This window comes from Pelobates fuscus, chromosome 7 (genome assembly GCF_036172605.1).
Source record: "Pelobates fuscus isolate aPelFus1 chromosome 7, aPelFus1.pri, whole genome shotgun sequence".
Taxonomy (NCBI): Eukaryota; Metazoa; Chordata; class Amphibia; order Anura; family Pelobatidae; genus Pelobates; species Pelobates fuscus.
Window position 1 is genome coordinate 115,223,650 of NC_086323.1, and position 18,941 is coordinate 115,242,590.

At 41.6% G+C, this 18,941-nt stretch overlaps 1 protein-coding gene across 10 annotated transcripts in view; it reads right to left on the reverse strand.

Annotated features, from left to right (window-relative positions):
• ATP2B2 (ATPase plasma membrane Ca2+ transporting 2) overlaps positions 1-18,941 on the reverse strand; it is a 268,768-nt gene that overhangs the window by 13,238 nt on the left and 236,589 nt on the right. For 6 of the 10 annotated variants that reach the window (XM_063426462.1, XM_063426463.1, XM_063426468.1 and 3 more), the window contains 8 exons: positions 17,817-17,996; positions 16,078-16,165; positions 15,423-15,529; positions 14,303-14,494; positions 9,876-10,089; positions 9,512-9,723; positions 8,715-8,822; positions 7,639-7,821 (listed from right to left, as the gene is read on the reverse strand). In XM_063426462.1, coding sequence (XP_063282532.1) covers positions 7,639-7,821; positions 8,715-8,822; positions 9,512-9,723; positions 9,876-10,089; positions 14,303-14,494; positions 15,423-15,529; positions 16,078-16,165; positions 17,817-17,996 — 1,284 coding nt within the window. Of the gene's footprint in view, positions 1-6,614; positions 6,787-7,638; positions 7,822-8,714; positions 8,823-9,511; positions 9,724-9,875; positions 10,090-14,302; positions 14,495-15,422; positions 15,530-16,077; positions 16,166-17,816; positions 17,997-18,941 lie in introns of all 10 variants that reach the window. The other 4 variants (XM_063426470.1, XM_063426469.1, XM_063426465.1 and 1 more) reach the window with 1 other exon arrangement.

Here is an 18,941-nt window from a genome sequence, read left to right on the forward strand (position 1 = left end):
ACCATTAGAGGGACACTTGTACAGGGTAAAAAAGTGTCTGAGAGCCAGGTAAAATTCTTCTCTTGTGGACAGACAATTCCAGAGATAGATTTAAAAAAAAAACCAACTCCTATCAATATAGTCAAACTCAAAAAGTGTAAGATCAGAAGTAAACCATAAGTCAATAGAATAGAGGGATCCTGATCTAAAAGTCCTCTCAATGACACCAGGAGAGGGTAGGCACTAATAAGAGAAGCAAGAAAAAGGAGAAAAGAGGCTTGCTCCAAAAAGTATATATACATACCACTGGCAAGATAGGGATAAAGGAGGTGGAAAGGGATGGTACACCTAATCCATATAGCTCATAACCAGCCAAGGAAACCTAACTGATAGGGGCTAAGGATAAGTATAGATTTATGAGTCCCTAAATCCACCAAAACAACCAAGGCTGTCCCTATATTGCCTCGGCACCGCACTGAGCTAGTGCCTACCTGAACCAAGGTCCCTCAAGTACAAACTCAATTTAAGTGTGCATAGTGCTACCTAAACGTGCAAAAGAAAAGTGATGGACATGAAAAACGTCCAACGCATGTTTTGTCATGTAAAAATGCCGTTGTCAGGGGCAGAGTATCCAGTCCCTTGTCAGCATTAGTTTCTTTACCAAATCTTTAATTAGCCACCGATATGGCCACCCACATGTGGCTAATTAAAGATTTGGTATATAAACGAATACTGACAAAGAAACTGGCTTCTCTGCCCCTGACTACGGTGTTTTTAAACGCCAAAACACGCGTTGGGCGTTTTTCATGTCCACCACTTTTCTTTTGCACGTTTAGGTAGCACTATGCACACTAAAATTGAGTTTTTACTTGAGGGACCTTGGTTCAGGTAGGCACTAGCCCAGTGCGCTGTCGAGCTAATATAGGGACAGCCTGGATTTAGGGACTCATAAATCTATACTTATCCTTAGCCCCTATCAGTTAGGCTTTCCCTTGGCGGGTTATGAGCTATATGGATTAGGTGTACCATCCCTTTCCACCTCCCTTATCCCTATCTTTCCAGTGGTATATATATACTTTTTGGAGCAAAACTCTTTTCTCCTTTTTCTTGCTTCTCTAATTAGTGCCTACCCTCTCTGGTGTAATTGAGAGGACTTTTAGATAGAGGTTGTCTCCTATTTCAGGATCCTTCTATTTTATTGACATGTGGTTTACTTTAGATCTTACATTTTTTTAGCTTGACTGTATTGATAGGAGTTGTTTTTTACATTCTATCTCTAGAACTGTCTGTCCACAAGAGAAGAATTTTACCTGGCTCTCAGACACTTTTTATACCCGGTTTAAGTGTCCCTCTAATGGTTTAGTAGCTCAATTTTTTGGATATCAATAAATGTTGAGTTTTACTTTGTTTGGCTACTTATCCATTACACCAGGTGGGCAATCTGTGGCCCTCCAGATGTATTGGACTACATCTTCCTTGATGCTTTGCTAGCATTATGGACCTAAGAGCATTATGGGAGATGTTGTCCAAAACATCTGGAGGGCCGCAGATTGCCCACCCCTGCATTAGACTGTATTCTTTCCCACTTACCCCCTCCCAGGAGGACGTGTCTGGGATCTCGTTGTTTATTCATTTATTCAAGTGTTCAAGTATTACACCCTAATAGTGAGTACAGTCTAGGTGACCTTTTATTAGATAGGTGGTGTGGTGGAGTGGTTTCTTTCTGCTCTTTTATATGTTCTGGAGGCAGAATACCACTCTGTCCCATCTTCCTGTCTTTTTCTATACATATATTGTAATATCTAAACATATTTATTGTAGTAAAAATATACATTAAAGGGATGGTCTAGGCACTAGAAGAGGTTATGGTGCCTGTAGTCTTCTGGGGCCGTTCACCATTCAGCAATAATCAGTTTTCAATTAATTTAACATGGAATGAGGGTCCCTTCCGCAGCTTGCTTCCTGCTGGTGGTATATCTGGGACTTACACTCTGATTTTGTCATACACATTTATATCAGTAATGGGTGGTGTGACAAACTCCCCTTCCCATGTGAGTTTGCCACTAGCTCCTGGAGGAGCTTGCTTGCCAGCCTCCTGCCCACAGACTATGGACTCTGCAGGGAAACCTGTAAAAGACTACTGAACTTGACCGACCGTTTGCACGGTCGGTCAAAATTATGACTTCCATAAAAATTCCAAACTCCTGAACCGATCTGGGTGATTTTTGGATATGTTGGTCACCCAGATCGGGGCTATCAGGGGGTGTAACTTTGGGGAGTTTGTGTTTAAAGGTATTTTGGGGGTTTTGTAAAAAATTATGTTTTTCTGTGCTTGGAGGTAATTGGATTAGATTAGTACAGTTCCTGATTCAATTATCTCCCAGGCACAGAGGAGGGATTACCTTATTTGTGTATGGGAGTGTCCTGGACCTGAGAGCCAATGTCATTGTGTGGTTGTTTTTACTGTAGTCTACTCTCAAGTCCAGAAGGGAGTGCCCCTTGCATGGGGACTTGCATAAAAGGCCAGCTGTGGCTACCAATAATTGAGTTCCTGCCTACCCTCAACATAGAGTTTATTCTCATGTGTAGGGGGGAATAGCTTTATCTGCTCTGGGGATTGCTATATCACTATACTCCTCTGGGTTATAATCACTTGCTCTTGTAAGAGCAGCCTGCTACACTCTCGGGAGTAGGAGAGATCTGCCCACTGGAAGCTGGATCCTGGTCTTGGGTCCAGGGTGGGTGGAGCACGGCGAGACCCCAGCCAAGTTGTAACGCTGGAAGTGGGGACTACGCTGCTGATGGTGTCCCATGCAGGGAGGGGAGGCAGACGGTCTCTCTCCCCTGCGGCAGCCGGAGCTGCCGGGAGAGGAGACAACTGGTCCCTCTCCCACACTACAGGGAGACCGTACAGACTGGTCCTGGGAGGAACCTCAACTGGCAGATGGAAATGGGACCGAGGTCTCTCCACTGGCCCTACAGGGATGCTGGGCAGCCAGCCCAGATCCCCAACTACAGCTGACGTTACCGGAGTGGAGGACAATTCCCCCATTCCCATCCCCAGCTGGACGTACCAGGAGGGAGGACAGTCGGTCCTACTCCTCAGCGGCAGCATACTGTACAGGGAGAGAGGATAATCGGTCCCCCTCCCCAGCAGCAGAGTGTGTTATTGGGAGAGGAGACAAACAGTCTCTCTCCACAGAGGCAGCCGGAGACACTTTGGGAGGGGACAGTCGGTCCCCCTCCACAACCACGGGGAAAGATACAGTGAGTGGAGACGGTCGGTCTCACTCCCCAGCAGCTGGGGCTGTCATCCAGAGACAAGCCCCATGGCATGGATGGTGCAGATGGGACCGAGGTCTCTGCACCACCCCTACAGGGATGCTGGGCGGCCTGCCCAGATCCCCAGATGCGGATTCCTGTCCAAGAGGAGGATGCCGGCAGCAGTCTTTCCCAAAAGCAAGGTGTGAGCCTGGGAGAAGAGGGTGTCATCCCTCCCCAGCCACAGTGGGAATGCCAGGGAGAGGGGGTAGTTGATTTCTCTCCCCAGCAACCAATTCCGAATCATGTTCCAGGTGCAGGGGAGGGAACTATGGCCTCCCCTGACACCTTCCCAGTGGAAGAGCTGGCATCTGGGCAGAGAGCAGTTCGCCTCTGCCTGCCCCTTTCCCTTTATCCAGAGCCTGATGTAACACAGGCCACCCCAGCTGTAACGTTGGCTACAGGGAAGAGCGCTGCTTGCCCCTTCCCCTATCTACCCCATTGTTGCAAAGCCGGACTGTCCCCAGTCCCCCCAGCAGAAACGCTGACTACGGGACAGAGCGCTGCTCGCCTCTGCCCTAACTATCCCTTTGTTCTGGGGCGTGACGGCCCACCAACCAACCCAGCTGAACTGCTGGCTAAGAGTCAGAGTGCCGCTGGCCTCTGCCCACCAGGCATGGATGAGGGGAACTGCGCCCTCCGTCCCCAGCGACAACTTGGTCCAACCATGGGGGAGTGCATCCAGGTTATTTTCCCGCAAGACCCTGGATATATCAATGGGCACTTATGGCAGGAGGCCTTCTGAACAACTATGCCTTTTGGGAAAGGCCACCAGATTAACACAGAACCAGACCGATTGGAGGTCTGGGGTCTGGATAGTATCCCAGGGAGGGGGAAGATATTTGACAAACTCCCATTCCTACATGAGTTTGCCATGAGCTCCTGGAGGAGCTTGCTTGCCAGCCTTCTGCCCACAGACTATGGGCCCTGCAGGGAAACCTGTAAAAGACTACCGAACTTGACCGACCGTTAGCACTTGGAACTGTTGTGGGCATAGGACCATGTGCACGGTCGGTCAAAATTATGACTTCCATAAAAATTCCGAACCCCTAAACTGACCTGGGTGATTTTTAGATTTGTTGGTCACCCAGATCATAGCTATCAGGGGATGTAACTTTTGTGGGGGGTTTGTGTGTTCAAAGGTATTTTGGGGTTTTTGTAAAAATTCATGTTTTTTTGTGCTTGGAGATAATTGGATTAGATCAGTACAGTTCCTGATTCAATTCAATCTTCCAGGCACAGAGGAGGGATTATCTTATTTGTTTATGGGAGTGTCCTGGACCTGAGAGCCAATGTCATTGTGTGCTTGTTTTTTACTGTAGACTACTCTCAGAAACAGGGGGGAGTGCCCCTTGCATGGGGACTTGCATAAAAGGCCAGCTGTGGCTACCAATAAATGAATTCCTGCCTACCCTCAACATAGAGTCACATTTCATGTGTGGGGGGAACAGCTGTATCTGCTCTGGGGATTGCTATATCACTATACTCCTCTGGGTTATAATCACTTGCTCTTGTAAGAGCAGCCAGCTACACTCTTTTGGGTGTAGGAGAGATCTGCCCACTGGAAGCTGGATCCTGGTCTTGGGTTCAGGGTGGGTGGAGGACGGCGAGACCCCAGCCAAGCTGTAACGCTGGAAGTGGGGACTATGGTGCTGATGGTGTCTGGTGGAGTGCTTGGAAGTACTCAGAGGTACTAGGAAGCATCGATTGGCGGAGGCACCCAGTTGGGGTGCCAGGCTGTCCGTCACAGGTGGCTGTGACAGGCTGGTACCCATCGCTGCTGGATTAATGCTGTTAGCCCATGCAGTACAGAACTGCCTGAGTGCAGGCTGCCAGGAACCCTTATTCAGTGTTAAACCATTTCAAAACTGTTTAACACTGAACAGATGGAAAGTGCCAGGGAACTTCAGGCACTATCACTATCAGATGAATTAGTTATAGTGCCTCTAGTGTCCTGTTAAGTGAGATTTTTCACTGCCACAGTTCTTTTAAAGACACTTAAAATGATGATCTTCTAAAAATAGGGGCACTAGGTAGATAAATAGAACATAGGGATTCTGGTCCCAAAGAGAGTATCTCCCTCCTGAATATGTTGGGAGGTAGGCACACCTTCAGGATTTAACCAACTACAATATTAAATTTGGCAGCAATAAGCTCAGTACAAGGCCTGTGGAGAGCAGGTATAATGGCTTCATGGTATAAACTAGATAAGCATTTATACATATGAGTCTGCATTGTTAAATGTCCCCCTTTATAAAATTGTAAAGCTCTGTGGAATAAGCTGGCGCTATATAAATTCCAATAATAATTGAATATGTATCCAAGCTAGTCTATCTAAAACCTACTTTATGAAGATTAAGAGAATCATTGCATGGGTGAGGGTCATGAGAATTTGATTGGATCATGATGAAGGTAGGCTGTGTGAGGGTGAGGTTCAAGATCTTGTAGGTTTATTAAGGTTCCATGAGGCTTGTCAATGGTGCTAGGATCATGGGATATGTCGGCTGTGTTTGGGAATGGTTCAAGATCTTGTTGAATGATGTTCTATGAGATTGTATGTGGTGTTAGGATGATGGGAAAGCAGTTAGCAGTTTGAAAGCTGCAAGCTGCCTATTTCTACTGTCCATCTAGGTTTACCTATTAATTGTGCTAACACCCCAAAAGGGAATGATAAAAGATATATTCCTGAAAAGAAGAAGGTACAGACGTGAGGGATAATGCTCACCATACAGTGTAGAAAGGTTACAGCTTGTGTGTCAAGAATGTCCCATGGGAATGCAGCACAGACATTGACTGAAGTGAAAGTATTCTGGGAATTTCCTCTAAATTTGCCTTTGATAACCCAAAGAGGAGCTCACTTCATATGGTAAACCCATCAGGCAATTAATGAATTGAATATAGCATACAGAGTGTACACTAGCATCTATGATATCGCCATGCTGCTACTAATTTGAAAATGTTTTGGAAGAATTAATTTAAATCAGTCAATCTACCCATTGCGTTCCGTTTTGATAACTATTTAGGGAAGTCACAGTATGATGTTTTCTGCTAATTTATTTAATATTAGATTGTACTACCACAGTTCTTTACAACTCTATCAAGAGATTTGTCTAAATCATTTTGGTAATTCCTCCCCTTAGTGTGAAGCACTGGGAGGAAAATTATCAGTTTTGGTTAAAAAAAATTAAAAGGCTCCCAATATCTGTGCTGAATTTCCCACAGGACAAGATGTAATGAGCAGAAGGTGAGTCCTGAGTAATCTTACGACCAGTTGGCATTTCTGTGGATTTGAGTGATTAAGAATACACACTCACGCCCTGCTGCTGCAGCTGATGTGCTGGTAGGAGAGGAAAGAGCATTGGATAACGATACGTGACTAGGGCTAGAAATATTGGTTACATCCTGGTTCTGGCTCGTGGTAGAGGACTGTCTCCTCAGAGCACCCTGAAAGGAAGCGCCACTCTTGAAAGTATTCACTACTTCAATCTGCAACGGAGGAAAGAATGAGACAAGTTTTTTCAGGAAAAAAAAAAAGACTCCACATAACAAATGGGAATAAAAAACAAAACAACAACAACAATAAACAGCAATTGTCACAGGACACAGAGACGAACATAAAAACACACAATAGCAATGTGCTAATAACACAATACAAACACCTCTAGCAAATCAAACATATCCTGTTATTGCTGCCAGGGAACAACATTGAATGTTGTAGTGTGTCCTATGCTGAGTTAAAAAACAAACAAACATTAAAGAAAATATATATTGGCTAAAATGTAATGCAATAACAGGAAAGAGGTACCATAGTTCCAGCTGACAGTGTATAATAAAATACTGTATGGAACTATAACACATTTCTTATAAATTAAAGGACATAAAGTATGTTTATTTAATTCTCAAGTCTATCTCTGTATACTATCTTGCAGTAGATATAGCCTTTATTGCAAAAATACATTCTTGTTATCATACAAAATCTTTACACCTGTGAGCTGTCAAGTCAGGAATATACTCATCAGTTCGGAAAGTATTATAAAGTGTTCCATGTTGATTACCATTCGTGGTGGTGACTTTTAAAACTTTAAGGGCTTCTTTTCCTTGGTTACTTATTGTAACTACACTGAAAGCTATATAGTTATTGACCACACACAAGTGGCGAGTTACACTTTCTTTTGCATAGAGGCATGATAGCTCCAAGCCTCATTTGTATCCTCCATTCCCTTTATGAGCCTTGTATTGGAAAATTATTTTGCTTTTTCCCCACGAAGACCGGGGAACTGTGGAGACATCAACAAGACAGTTACTTCAACTTTTTAGGGAAAAATTCCACCAGCATACCTGTGTCTGAATCCTGTTGAGTCCTCGGAACCAGAGAATCTGCCCACGCCTCAATTCTCTCTCTGCATGGTCTATTTCTTCTACATCCTCATTGAAGTCCTCCTCAGGCGTCTCCTCCTTTTGAGTAAGATGACCTGCCCCCTTTAAAAATTTCAATCTGCTTGTTGGGATGCTGGTGATGAGCTGAATGAGTTCAGGAGTTAAACTGGTTAAGTTTATGTATTCACATAATAGAGTACACAAAACATATCAGTTGATGTATTAGCTATTTAGTTGTGCATGTATTTTCTTTCACACTTGGGTCTCAAGTGCACATATTGTTCCTGTTTCTTAAATGTTCCATAATGTTGTTATAATTACTATTGCAGTTGAGAGAGAATAATGATAATAGTAAGTGGATAGATTTGATGTTAAACCTAATAAGTAATCTCAAACATTAAAAGGCGGTGTTGGAGCATGTATGCATGCCACATCATTTCTTACCATGAATACTGGTGACAAAAAAGCTTTCTAACATGTAGACTAAAAAAGCAATCAAACTGAGTGGAAAAACATGGGAAAAAAGAAATAGGGAGGAAACTATTAAAGACTAAGGATCTAGAGAGAAATGAAAGAAAAAAAACAAACATAATGGAAACGGAGACATTGGAAAAACTAAATGCAAAAACAAAAAAAAATGGAATCAACAGAAGAAAGAAGAGAATAAAAAATAGAATGAAAAAGATAAAAAGGGGCAAAGAATGCAGAGAGTGGAGGACTGAGAAAAGAGGTATGCATCAATACATAATTGACTAATGTCCATGTTAGTCATTAAAAAGCAGTTGTTGATCATCAATAATACCAACATCCAGTACATCATTGTGGCAAAAAAAATAAAACAACCCCTAGTTTTATGCAGCTCATGGCTGTGCCACTAATACTGACTACTGCTTAGTGTTTGCCTTTTTGAAAACTGGACAAAAGATGCACCTTCCAATAAATTGCATTAACAACTCCACCATGGCATTATAAAAGGCACTTTCTTATGCCTTCTATATTTACTTGAAAATAATACCAACATAAGTAATGACACCTACCTGGCCCCATACCAGTTCTCCAAATCCAAGAAATATACACCACATCCATTGGTCAAGTTGCAAAGGAGAACAACTGAATGGCTTTCCACCAAATTGCACAATCACAATCTGAAGCAAACGGAAAAAAAGGAGTGGTAATAAATAATTTAAATAATACATAAAAAGCAATCCTCCCAACAAACTGCATTAAAAATAAGAAGATATACATATCATTAGAATATTTCCCCCTTACTGTAGAACACACATAGGGGAAACTACCTTCACTAACTGATTTGTATCCTTAGATGTTCCTCATATTTCCCCTTCTAGAAATTATATAAAAAGGATATTTCCCATATATATGTGATATGCTTGTAAATGTAAACATCCTACACTTTAAAAAATAAATAAATTACAACGATGCACTATTGTTAGGGCTAGGAACCAAAAAGGTTGTGGTGGGGTCAAACACAATTCAATTCCCCACAGTGCAAATACAAAACGTACTGTTGTGCATCAACTGCATATCTCAAGTTGGACTTTTAGGGCATATTTTTGGGCAAATAAACTCAAGAAATTATGTTTCCATGACTATCCCAGAGTTCTCAGTTTGACATGCAAATGAGCACAGACAGGCATTGTATTTCAGACTTCATACTGTATTTCAGCAGATACTCTAACTGTGCTGATGAGACCCAGAAGGTAGAATATGCAGTCCAAAGCTGGTTTCTGGTCATTTATCCTTTTGGATCATAGCCCATGCCTTGCTTTTTATGTTTTGTTTTTTTAAACGTGTATTGTATACTATCATGCATTACCTGGATAGCGAAGGTGCCTAACACAATGAAACCGAAGATGGGATTCTTGAATATACCATCAAACACATTGCGCTCCCCGTGGATCTTGCGAGCATTGATCTCATTGAAGAGCTGCATCAGGACGAATGTGTTGAAGATGATGGTATAGTGTTCAGAAGGAGGAGAATGGAGGGGTGCATTTCTGCCACTGTCAATGTTAAATATTTCTTCTCCTAAAGAAAACAAAATAAAAACAAGTAATTCATAAAAGGAGCTGAAGGAATTTGCAGTTACAAATGTGATATTTTAATTTTTAATTTGATGTTTACATATGGCTACTGTTAACAACTGTTGTTAACTTAATTAGTTGTATTAATAGTCTTACCAACAAAGAGCAGAGTGAATATAAGTGTAAGCTGATACACCGCGTGGCCAAGGATATTCTTCATCATGGTCCGTGATATCAGAGGCTTGTTCCTTCCATAGGGTTTCCTTAGTAGGAGAGACTCTGTAGGAGGCTCTGTTGCAAGTGCAAGTGAGGCAAATGTGTCCATGATTAGGTTAACCCATAGCATCTGTACAGCTTTCAAGGGAGAGTCCTAGCAAACATGAGATAATGTTGTCTGAGTGACAGGAGTTAAGCATTCTGGCCCATGTTAACAAACACTATCAAATCCAGTATCTGTTCACTTAAAGGAATACTGTAAGTGTCAGAGTGTCAGGAATACAAAACTGTATTCCTGGCACTATAGCTCCCTCTGCCTCCCCCCTCCCTTGCGCATCCCCTCCCTCCACCCCCTCCCTGCAGGGGTAAATAAAGGATCAAAAACCCTTTATTTACTTACGATGTCCCTCAGCGCTGGGCCGCTGCTCCGGCGGCCTGTGACGAGTGGGTGCTAAGGCGCATGCGCATTAGACCTCCCCATAGGAAAGCATTCAATTATTGCTTTCCTATGGGAAGAAATCTAACGAATGCCCTCATGCAGAGTGTGAGGACATCCAGTGTCAGATACCGGACCAAAGGTCAGTTTCAATTCAGGAAGCCCTCTAGTGGCTGTCTAGTAAACATTGTAGTTTCTCTGGAACTGCAAAGTCTAACATTGCAGCACTAAGTGCAAAAAGGACACTGCACCCAGACCACTTAAATGAGCTGAAGTGGTCTGGTTGCCTACAGTGTCCTTTTAAATTTGCTTGCAAGTTAGTCATACCCAATTCTAAGTGATTCAACTCAAGTCTCATCTCTTAGCAACAATCGGATATGAGGATCAAAGTAGGGCATGCTAAGTACAGCTTCTCAACGTTCCTTGCACATGCATCTTCATAAAACACAAATGTGACCTTTTGCTATCAAACTCAAACTAAGTCTACAGGACAATTGTTAATAGAGAAGTGGGTTGCTCACTTTAAGTTTTGTTTGTCTGTTACAGAAACAAGAAAAGGACAAACGTGGGGCAGCAAGCAGGGTGGGACTTCCTCCCTTTTTTATGTCTCTCTCTCTCACTAATTTCTATTTGTCCTATTTTTGTTTCTCATCTATGTTCTCTTTTAAGTTCTCTACTCTCTCCTATCAAGAGAGGAAATTACAGTATAAAATTCAGACACAGGAAGGTCCAGACAGTCGGATGGCATACTGGAAAAGAAAAAGTTTATCAGACGGTACTAACAGAGTAAAACCGCACGCACTTGAAAACGTGTATCATATGATGCTATTTTGGTATATACTATTGTTACTGTTGTCATTGTCAAAGTCTGTTACACATTACTCTAACACTTTTTCAGTAAGTTTTTTACAATGAAGCCTTCAATATGTAAATGCATTTGACAATGCAGAATTGCTTCCATACACACAAGATAAAGATTGTCATCCATATAACACTTAATGACTGCATGATGAAGTAGGTTGGAAAATGTACTGTTGAGTAATGTTAGGTCAGTCTGCCTAGCCTTTTTCATCTTATTATCCTTTACTTCTCATAGGTTAGATTGCCCTATCTCCCATTAGAGGTGCTCCATAATCATCTTAACCAGTGCACCTTGGTATAGTGGTTATATTGCCTAGAGTGTCCTGACACTGTCCTCGGGTTTAATGTCAAACCGTTTAGTAACAGTTTTATATAAACTGATGCTGTTCACAGAGTCTAGGAAATGCTCCCATCTTGTCCTTGATAATGTGGAATTATTTTTTCTCCACAATGGCAATTTAGTCCAACGTGTATGGCAGTGATTGGCTGAAAGTATTAGGTTAAGCTGCCTCCAGCTCTCTCAGCTGATTAATGTGGTTCAAGTTAGACAAAATATATAGACATAGATAATACAGAACGTTTACTTCTGCCTTATCAATTGGTTGGGATTGATTCCTGAGCACCAAGACAAGCCTTAGTTTATATTAACTGCTCTTTCATGGTCTGATATTATTTAGTAGAACAGCACTGGGACACACTGGGTTTCCTGTTGTGGTTATGTTGCATAGCAAGCAATACCTTTTAAAGGGAAACTGTTACTTCCAGACATTCCAGTGTACAATCCAGTGGATAAGTAAAAGCTAGCTAAGTTTTGTTGCAATGTTTCTAAAAATAATAATAATTGTTTTTGTTTTGTAATTTACATTGTATATATCCCGACACAGCCTGGCCCGAGATGGAAATTGCTTTGACCACCTTGTTGCTGCACATGTGGTTGCCATGAGGGTGCATGTGCATGTATGTTAATGGCAGGAAGTCACAAATGTGAATTGGGGCCGATGTCTGTGCGCACATAAGTGAATATGGCGGCCCACGCACATGGCAATATTGCAGAGATGTTCTATACTTACTGATGCTGTACTCCTCACATCAGCAAACATTTCAAAACCATTTCTGTGGATAATAGAATGGAAGGAGGGAACCGTGACAGCCCCCCTTTAATCAACTACTATGTGTGAACATTCTCATATTAGTTAATTGAATCAGGTACAAAAGTACCTGTTGGCCACATTTAGAGTAGCCAATAAAATTACTTGCACAACAGATTGAGACTCTGCACTTTAAGACAGACAATGTAACAGTATTATGTCAGGTATTTTAACAATTCCAAAAGGGACACTCCAGGCACCCAGACCACTTCTGCCCATTGGAGTGGTCTGGGTGCCAACTCCCACCACCCTTAACAACTGCAAGTGTAATTATTGCAGTTTTCATAAATCGAAGCATTAGGTCTCCCCCGCCGACGTCAGGAGAGTAGGTGGAGCCCTACCAGCACCGAGGGACATCGGCGCTGGACTCCGGTAAGTCACTGAAGGGGTTTTAACCACTTCAGCAACTTGGGATGGGGGGCGGGAGGGAGAGGGGCACTGCGGGAACCTGCAGTGCCAGGAAATATGTTTTCCTGGCACTGGAGAATCCCTTTAATTTTCATCAAAATCTGAAAAACTTCGATATAATGTCATCCAGTACATCAAATATTGCTTACATTTTTCCAACAAGATACATAGTGTGAGTGAAAATACCTGAAACATATTCAAGAAGTTCAAGAAGTTTAAGATTTTTTAAAAAATTTGTTCACTATGTCCAGTCACAACCAATTGGAAAGTATCTGGATTTTGGGAACCTTACACGTGTAAAAAAAAAAAAAAAAAATGAATAACCCTCAGCTTGAGATGTCCATAAACTCCACTAATGACTAAGCAATAAAGATTGCCATGGTCTGCTTGACATTGGGAAGGAGACCTTAGGAGTAACAGCCAAAGTAGCAAGAGAGGATGAAGAGAGGTTGCTAAGACAAATATATGTTTTAAGAATTTCAGTTAAAAAAAAAAAGTATTTGCATTTAAATGTTTGCATAGCATTTTTAATTACATTATGAATATATCTTCGTCTTATTATTATTGGTATTTATATAGCACCAACTAATTCCACAGCACGGGGTGGGGGGAGGGGGATTTACAATTAATGAGACAATTACATAGTGACACAGGAACAATAGGTAGATGAGGACCCTGCTCAAACGAGCTTACAATCTAGAGGAAGTGGGGTAGAAATACACAACACGCAAGGGTGACAGCCACCAAACAAGGTGGAAAAGTAGCAGAGCTGGAGGTGAGAGTGGGGTATGGCTCTTTTAGGAGAGTGAGAGACAGATTTGGATATGTATGGATAAGTTACTCTGGGAGTCCATAAGCATTTCTGAACAGATGTGTTTTGAAGCACTTCTTAAACAATTGAAGACTAGGGGAGAGTCTGATGGGGGTAGGCAGGCTGTTCCAAAACAAGGGAGCGGCCTGCGAGAAGTCCTGCATGTGCGAGTTAGCAGGAAGGGTGCGAGCAGCGGACAGGAGAAGGTCACTGGCAGAGCGGAAAGACCAAGAAGGGGCATATCTATGAATCATGGAAGAAATGTAAGAGGGACTAGAGTTGATTAGAGCGTTATAGGTAAGGGTTAGTATTTTGATCATATGATCATATTTTTAGTTTCCCAAAATACAGTACAACAGGTTTGGCCAAAAAAGTAGGAGCTTTCTGATGGGAACTGTAGTTCTTCAGGAGGTGGAGATCTTGCTTTTTTGGCTTTCTTTATGCCAGAACATTACTGTTGAAGTCAAACTGAGATTTGCAATCATCACAAACAGAAGCCTCTAGGTGGCGCTAATTGATTACATGCAAAACCACACCAATTAGTTAATTTGCAGAAGATCAGTGCTGTTAATAAAGCAGTTGTTATAAATTACTGACACTTTGATTGTAAAAAATAAAAACATTAAGAAAACAAAAAAAAATGAAGGATATCCAACGAGCTTTACATGTATGGACATCTGTATGGTTCATCAGTAAGTCTCACCTGTGTAATGCAGGCCCCAGTAAATGCTACAATCACAGCAACTACATTCACAGTTAGCTGGAACTGCAGAAACTTGGAGATACTGTCGTACACATTGCGACCCCACATCACAGCTTTCACAATGCTGCTAAAGTTATCATCTGTGAGAATTATGTCAGAGGCTTCTTTTGCTACATCAGTGCCAGCAATTCCCTGGAAATACAAACAGAAAGGTATATACTGGAAACAGGTTTGTGTCTGACCTGAATATCACTCATTTCAGCCCCTTCTCTTTTTTTTTTATTAAAAAAATACTCCATCTGTCCCAAAATAACATTTGCCCTGAATATTTGTTCTACAGTTTATGCTCTCTCAGCCTTTGAGATGAATTTCCACACCCCAAACAGGGTTCTCGCTACCTGTTTGTAACCTGCTTATGTAAACCTAAAGCACATAGTGGTTTCTCTGGTCTCTAGGATTGATGTAAACCCTGAAGGTAGACATTGAATGCCATATCAGAAGACGGTGAATGCCTGTGCCATGGACTTGTCATGGATTTTGTAATAATTTGACTGAAAATACTCAAGATGGATTTCGCTGGCTGATAAAATGAATATCACTTTAAAGTCTGGATACGCAATTCTAACCACCCACCCATCAAACACTTTTGTTATATCTGTATATCTCAATATAATTTTCCCATCTCTCCCTTTTAACCCATCCTCCGTTTTAAACCTATTTCCTAGTATCACACTAAATTTCACAGTTATGCTTACTAGTAACCCTGAATCTTACTCATGTTGTATTATCGTATCTTCGTATCCCATATCTTGCCAGCCATATATTCTGATCAAGGGAAATACTTTACCAAACATTAGCCTAAACTTAAATTGTTTTGTAATTAGAATGGTTTTGCCCTTTACTAAAATGATAACCAGAACCTACAAGAGTTATTTTTCATTACAATCTAAACCAGTGGTTTCCTACCCATTCCTCAAAGCATACCTATGTTCCAGGTTTTGTCAGTATCCCCATAGGAACAGTATTCCAAAATGCTAAATCATGTACTGTTATTGTGCCTGTGGACTGGGTTGTGAACCAATGGTTGATAAGTTCTTTTATACTGAAACGATCAACATACCATAGCAAACCCCACATCGGCTTTCTTCAGAGCTGGCCCATCATTTGTACCATCACCAGTTACAGCAACGACTTGTCTCTGTTCCACGCATGTGCTGTCTATGATACCTATAAAACAGGGATGCTGCTTTAAAAATATTTTTCTTTATTAAAGGTTCAGATTAATTCAATTGTATTCAATGTTATCTACAACTCTTGAAGGTATGCATATAGGAAGCTTTAAATATTATGACAAATTAATGTGTTTTGGGAAGAGTGTAGAATGCTAGATGCAGTGCAGAAAAATATATCTTGGAATCTGTTTCATCAGTGGTCGCCTGCAAATCAAACCACAGGACCTCAACCAGTGGGCAGACCTTAATCCATAAACAGAATGCATGAGACATCTGTTGGCCTTCACATTGATCCAAGAGTAGGTTTATTAGCAGTGCCTTCAATATTACATTTTACTAATCATGTATCACACTAGATTCCATTAATCAAACAAGTATGAGTAACCAACAGGACACTACTTGGCAAGCAAATGGTATCATTATCTGCTGTCATAATGAAGAGTAAATAAACATATTGAACAGAAATCGTGTTTGTTTCAAATTCAAATAAATCATTTTCAAATGGTTGGGAATAATCACAGCTTTAACTCTGGGCATGGGTACCTTTCACCAGCGTGTGCTTGTCAGTTGGCGAGGAGCGTGCCAGTACGCGCAGCTTGGGCCAGATCTTATCAATACGTTCTTGTTCAATCTACACAAAGATATTAAAAGCATAAGGATCAAGCACACTTTCCATGTATTGTATTGAAATGTGAGAGTGTTTTCACATGAATATATATGCTTTTTATATTTTTTCTAAGGGGTTCGGGGAGAGGGAGGATCACTAAGGGGTTCAGGGAGAGGGAGAACCACTAAGAGAGGGAGGACGACTAAGAAGGGAGAGGGAGGACCACTAAGAGGGGAGAGGGGGGAGTAAGAAGACCACTAAGGGGGAGAGTGGGGAGTGAGAGGACCACCACGGGGGGACTGTAGAGGGACAGGTTGCCAAGGGACAGCACTAAGGGACATGAGGGGAGGAGAGAGCACTAAGGGACAGGAGGGGAGAGCACTGTAAAAAAACCAAAAAAAAACAAAGAGCTGCTCCCCTCTCAGTCCCTATCCTACCCCACAAACCCTCTCTTTTACACTATACACATACACAATGCATCCTTACACATACACAGAAACACACAATGCATCCCTACTAACACACAGACACACCGAAACACACAATGCATCCCATACGCGCACGTGCGCGCACACACACACACACTCACACACTCAATGCACCCCTTACAGACACACACTGCATTAAATTACACAGAAACACACAGAAATACACAGAAACACACATTGCATCCCTTACACACACACACCCATAAACATACAATGCATTCCTTACACACAAACACACACTGCATCCCCTATACACACTACATCCATACACAAATTGGTATCCCTATACACTACATTCCATAAGAATACACACACATTACATCCTCTACAATAACACATAACACATCCCCTACACACATACATTACACTCCCTATGAGAGAACTGATGGGTGGGCCATGTAGGTGGATTTATGGGTGGGCCATGAGCTGTGTAAGGGGAGCTGCTTCCTGTTCGTTAATTGTTGTGAGCACTGTTACAAACAGCCTCCAGAGAGCGTGTTCTACACCAGACCAGTGGAGCCAAACTGCAGCCTGAGCCCATCATCATCCACTTATCCTCATCTGGTGGTAAGTAGGCAATCTAATATATTATCAGTGGCACTAATTTCTAATTTACCTCAAATTAAAGGGCCACTATAGTCATCAGAAGCACTACAGCTGAATGTAGTGGTTCTGGTGTCTATAGCCTGTCTCTGCAGGCCTTTTAATGTAAACACACTGCCTTTTCAGAGAAAATACACTTTATGCAGAACTGGTGTTGGCCCATATGGCAAAGCATATGGGTGGGGCACTGTGATGTCATGTGGAGGGCAGGACATATAGTGGGGCGGCAAATTTTTGTTTGCCTAGGGCGGCAAAAATCCTTGCACTGGCCCTGCTTATACCCTACACTAAGCAGTCAAGCTTTGGTGATCACAATCCTGCCAAAGTGAAGTTAACAGTACTTAAACAGGACCATTGAAAACTTACCAATTCCAACCACTCAAATGACTTAAAAACACATTGCTAAGAAATAAGCCGTAACCTAAATTAATTTGCATTAGCCCAAGAGCAAACTGAACACCAAAACAACCTTTCTTGGTTCAAAGGTGCGTACATGCAACATTAACTATGAATTCCTTGTTATACTATTTAAAAAGGAAATCGGCACTGTATTAAAAATGCAACATAGCAAACTCAAAACATACCTCCCCTTTCTCATTGCGTATCCTCCTGTTAAATTCCTTTCCTTCAATGCAAAGAAAGTCTTCTCCAGGATGTAAAATTCCACACTTGATGGCAATGGCACGTGCTGTATTAATGTTATCTCCAGTCACCATACGAACTGTGATGCCAGCCCGCTGGCACTTCCTTATGGCTTCAGGCACCTTCACGACACAAGAGGGGAAAAAAGGCACCTTTAAAATGAGCAGCAATTTATTTATTTAATCAGGTATTTTTTCATGTACATCTTGAACGTCACTCGTTGAACCATTTGATCCTCCATCCTCTCATGAAGACCAAAACATTGCCTTTTCCACAGTAAATAAAAGAGAAACAGCCCACCTATAAGAATGCTGGATATCTTTTTAATTTGGATATACTGGAGTTGGAGGAGTCACATTTTGTTGATGTTATGAAGAGATAAAAGTGTGGTCTACCATACTTTCCATAAACTTTATAATATGCTGATTGACAGTCATAAACTTTATTGATATAACTCTTACTGCCAGGTGTTTGACAGTAATATCCAAGGGATATTTTTTGCAGAGAGAGCTCAGTGTTGGTGTAATATCATGTAGAGGTAAAAGTGAAAACTGTACTTAAACCATCCATAATAGGAGAGCAAACTCATATGACATAGTGAAAACATTTGGCGGAATAGACATGAATGCTAAGCCACTCTACAGACAGGCAATTTTGAATTAACAGTGGTGCTCCAAAGGTGGAGCAGAAGAGCAACTACTATTACTACACGCACATTTTAGGTCACCCAGCTCTCCTCGGTGGGAGAGTATGATATTAATTCACTGGTGAGTGATGGAGAGTTGACAATCAAATTAAACATTTTAAACTATATAAAAATTGAAGGAATTTATTCAAAATTGTGCAACCGATCAGACCTTCATTATTTAGTGAATACATCTCTAATGTCTTCAGATATGATAAAAATTTATTTTGTAATGCCTGTACAAGTAGTTTGAGGAATCTGGTTCCAGCCATCGGTAGGCTAAACAGGGCTTTTGTTTCCAAGTAAGATTTTTATGACATATTCTTAAAGATCCCATTGAATGTACTTGCAGCATTCACATTCTACGAATGATATTTATGAA